General features: G+C 41.6%; 1 protein-coding gene across 1 annotated transcript in view; it reads right to left on the minus strand.

Annotated features, from left to right (window-relative positions):
* The window catches only part of LOC101864054, a 92,908-nt gene that overhangs the window by 67,644 nt on the left and 24,246 nt on the right, over nt 1–1,018 (minus strand). Inside the window, exon 3 of the mRNA XM_005095306.3 lies at nt 311–371. Coding sequence (XP_005095363.1) covers nt 311–371 — 61 coding nt within the window. The remainder of the gene's footprint in view (nt 1–310; nt 372–1,018) is intronic.

Below are 1,018 nucleotides of genomic sequence, written 5' to 3' on the forward strand. Positions count from 1 at the left end.
CCCCCCCCCCAAATATATATATGATGCCATCAAAGAATGTTTTGGGCACTTGGCGGTTGAATTCCACATTGTCTACGGAAGGCACGACGTTCCTTGAAAATTGCAGAACACTAGACTAGAAGATCTAGATCTGATCTAGATATCTAGATCACTAAACACCTTCAGCTGTGATGGTCATCGATTTTTTTACTGGGTCAAAATAGTCAAATGGGTTTACATTCAACGAGTTTGGTTCAACCGCACCGCGATTCTGTGCGTACCATTATTATATTATATAGGCCTAGCTATTTAAAATGCTCATTCACATTACCTGGAGGACAATGGTGCAAAGCGTCTGTTGGTTGGGTACCTAAATGTCTTGTTGGTGAACTCTGAGGACAGAACAGAAATTACAATCAAATTTCAAAGATGGACTTAAAGGAACACGCACACGATTTTTTTTTAAATCGTGAATTGTAGTTGTAGTTTTTCACGAAGTTACATTATGCATATTCAAATAGAATATCAATACTGAGAGCACATGACAAACAAGAGTTTAAGAAAAAGAAAGAAAACAATGGTCAATCGAGAGCACCAGAGTAGAGGACGGAAAGTGACGTCGGCTAAATACCAAGACATCTGGGAGAGTCTGGGCTCGATTAGGCCCTAATCAATAAGACATGCGGCTGCAGTTAAATGTAATGTGAGACGATGTCACGAACAGCAATGAAAAACAGGTATGCATTGGCACTCACTCGCCGCAAACATTGCATTCAGAAGCTACTACTAGATCTACTAGCATTACGTATGGCTCTTGACCCTCCGAAATCAGTCATTCCACTGCCGTCTACGTAGACGTCAGTGATCATTCTTCTTGATAAACATTATTGTCATGTCATTTGCTGCTGGGGTCTCGTCATGTGAGCGAAATGTTCCACGGTGCAGACCTCATACTATTACAATTACTAGTCGAACCTGCCTTAACAGAAACCTGTGTAAAACGGAAACCTGTCTTAACGGAATCTCCCCGCTCTCCCCC

Source organism: Aplysia californica, unplaced genomic scaffold, assembly GCF_000002075.1.
Source record: "Aplysia californica isolate F4 #8 unplaced genomic scaffold, AplCal3.0 scaffold00100, whole genome shotgun sequence".
In the NCBI taxonomy this organism is placed as follows: domain Eukaryota; kingdom Metazoa; phylum Mollusca; class Gastropoda; order Aplysiida; family Aplysiidae; genus Aplysia; species Aplysia californica.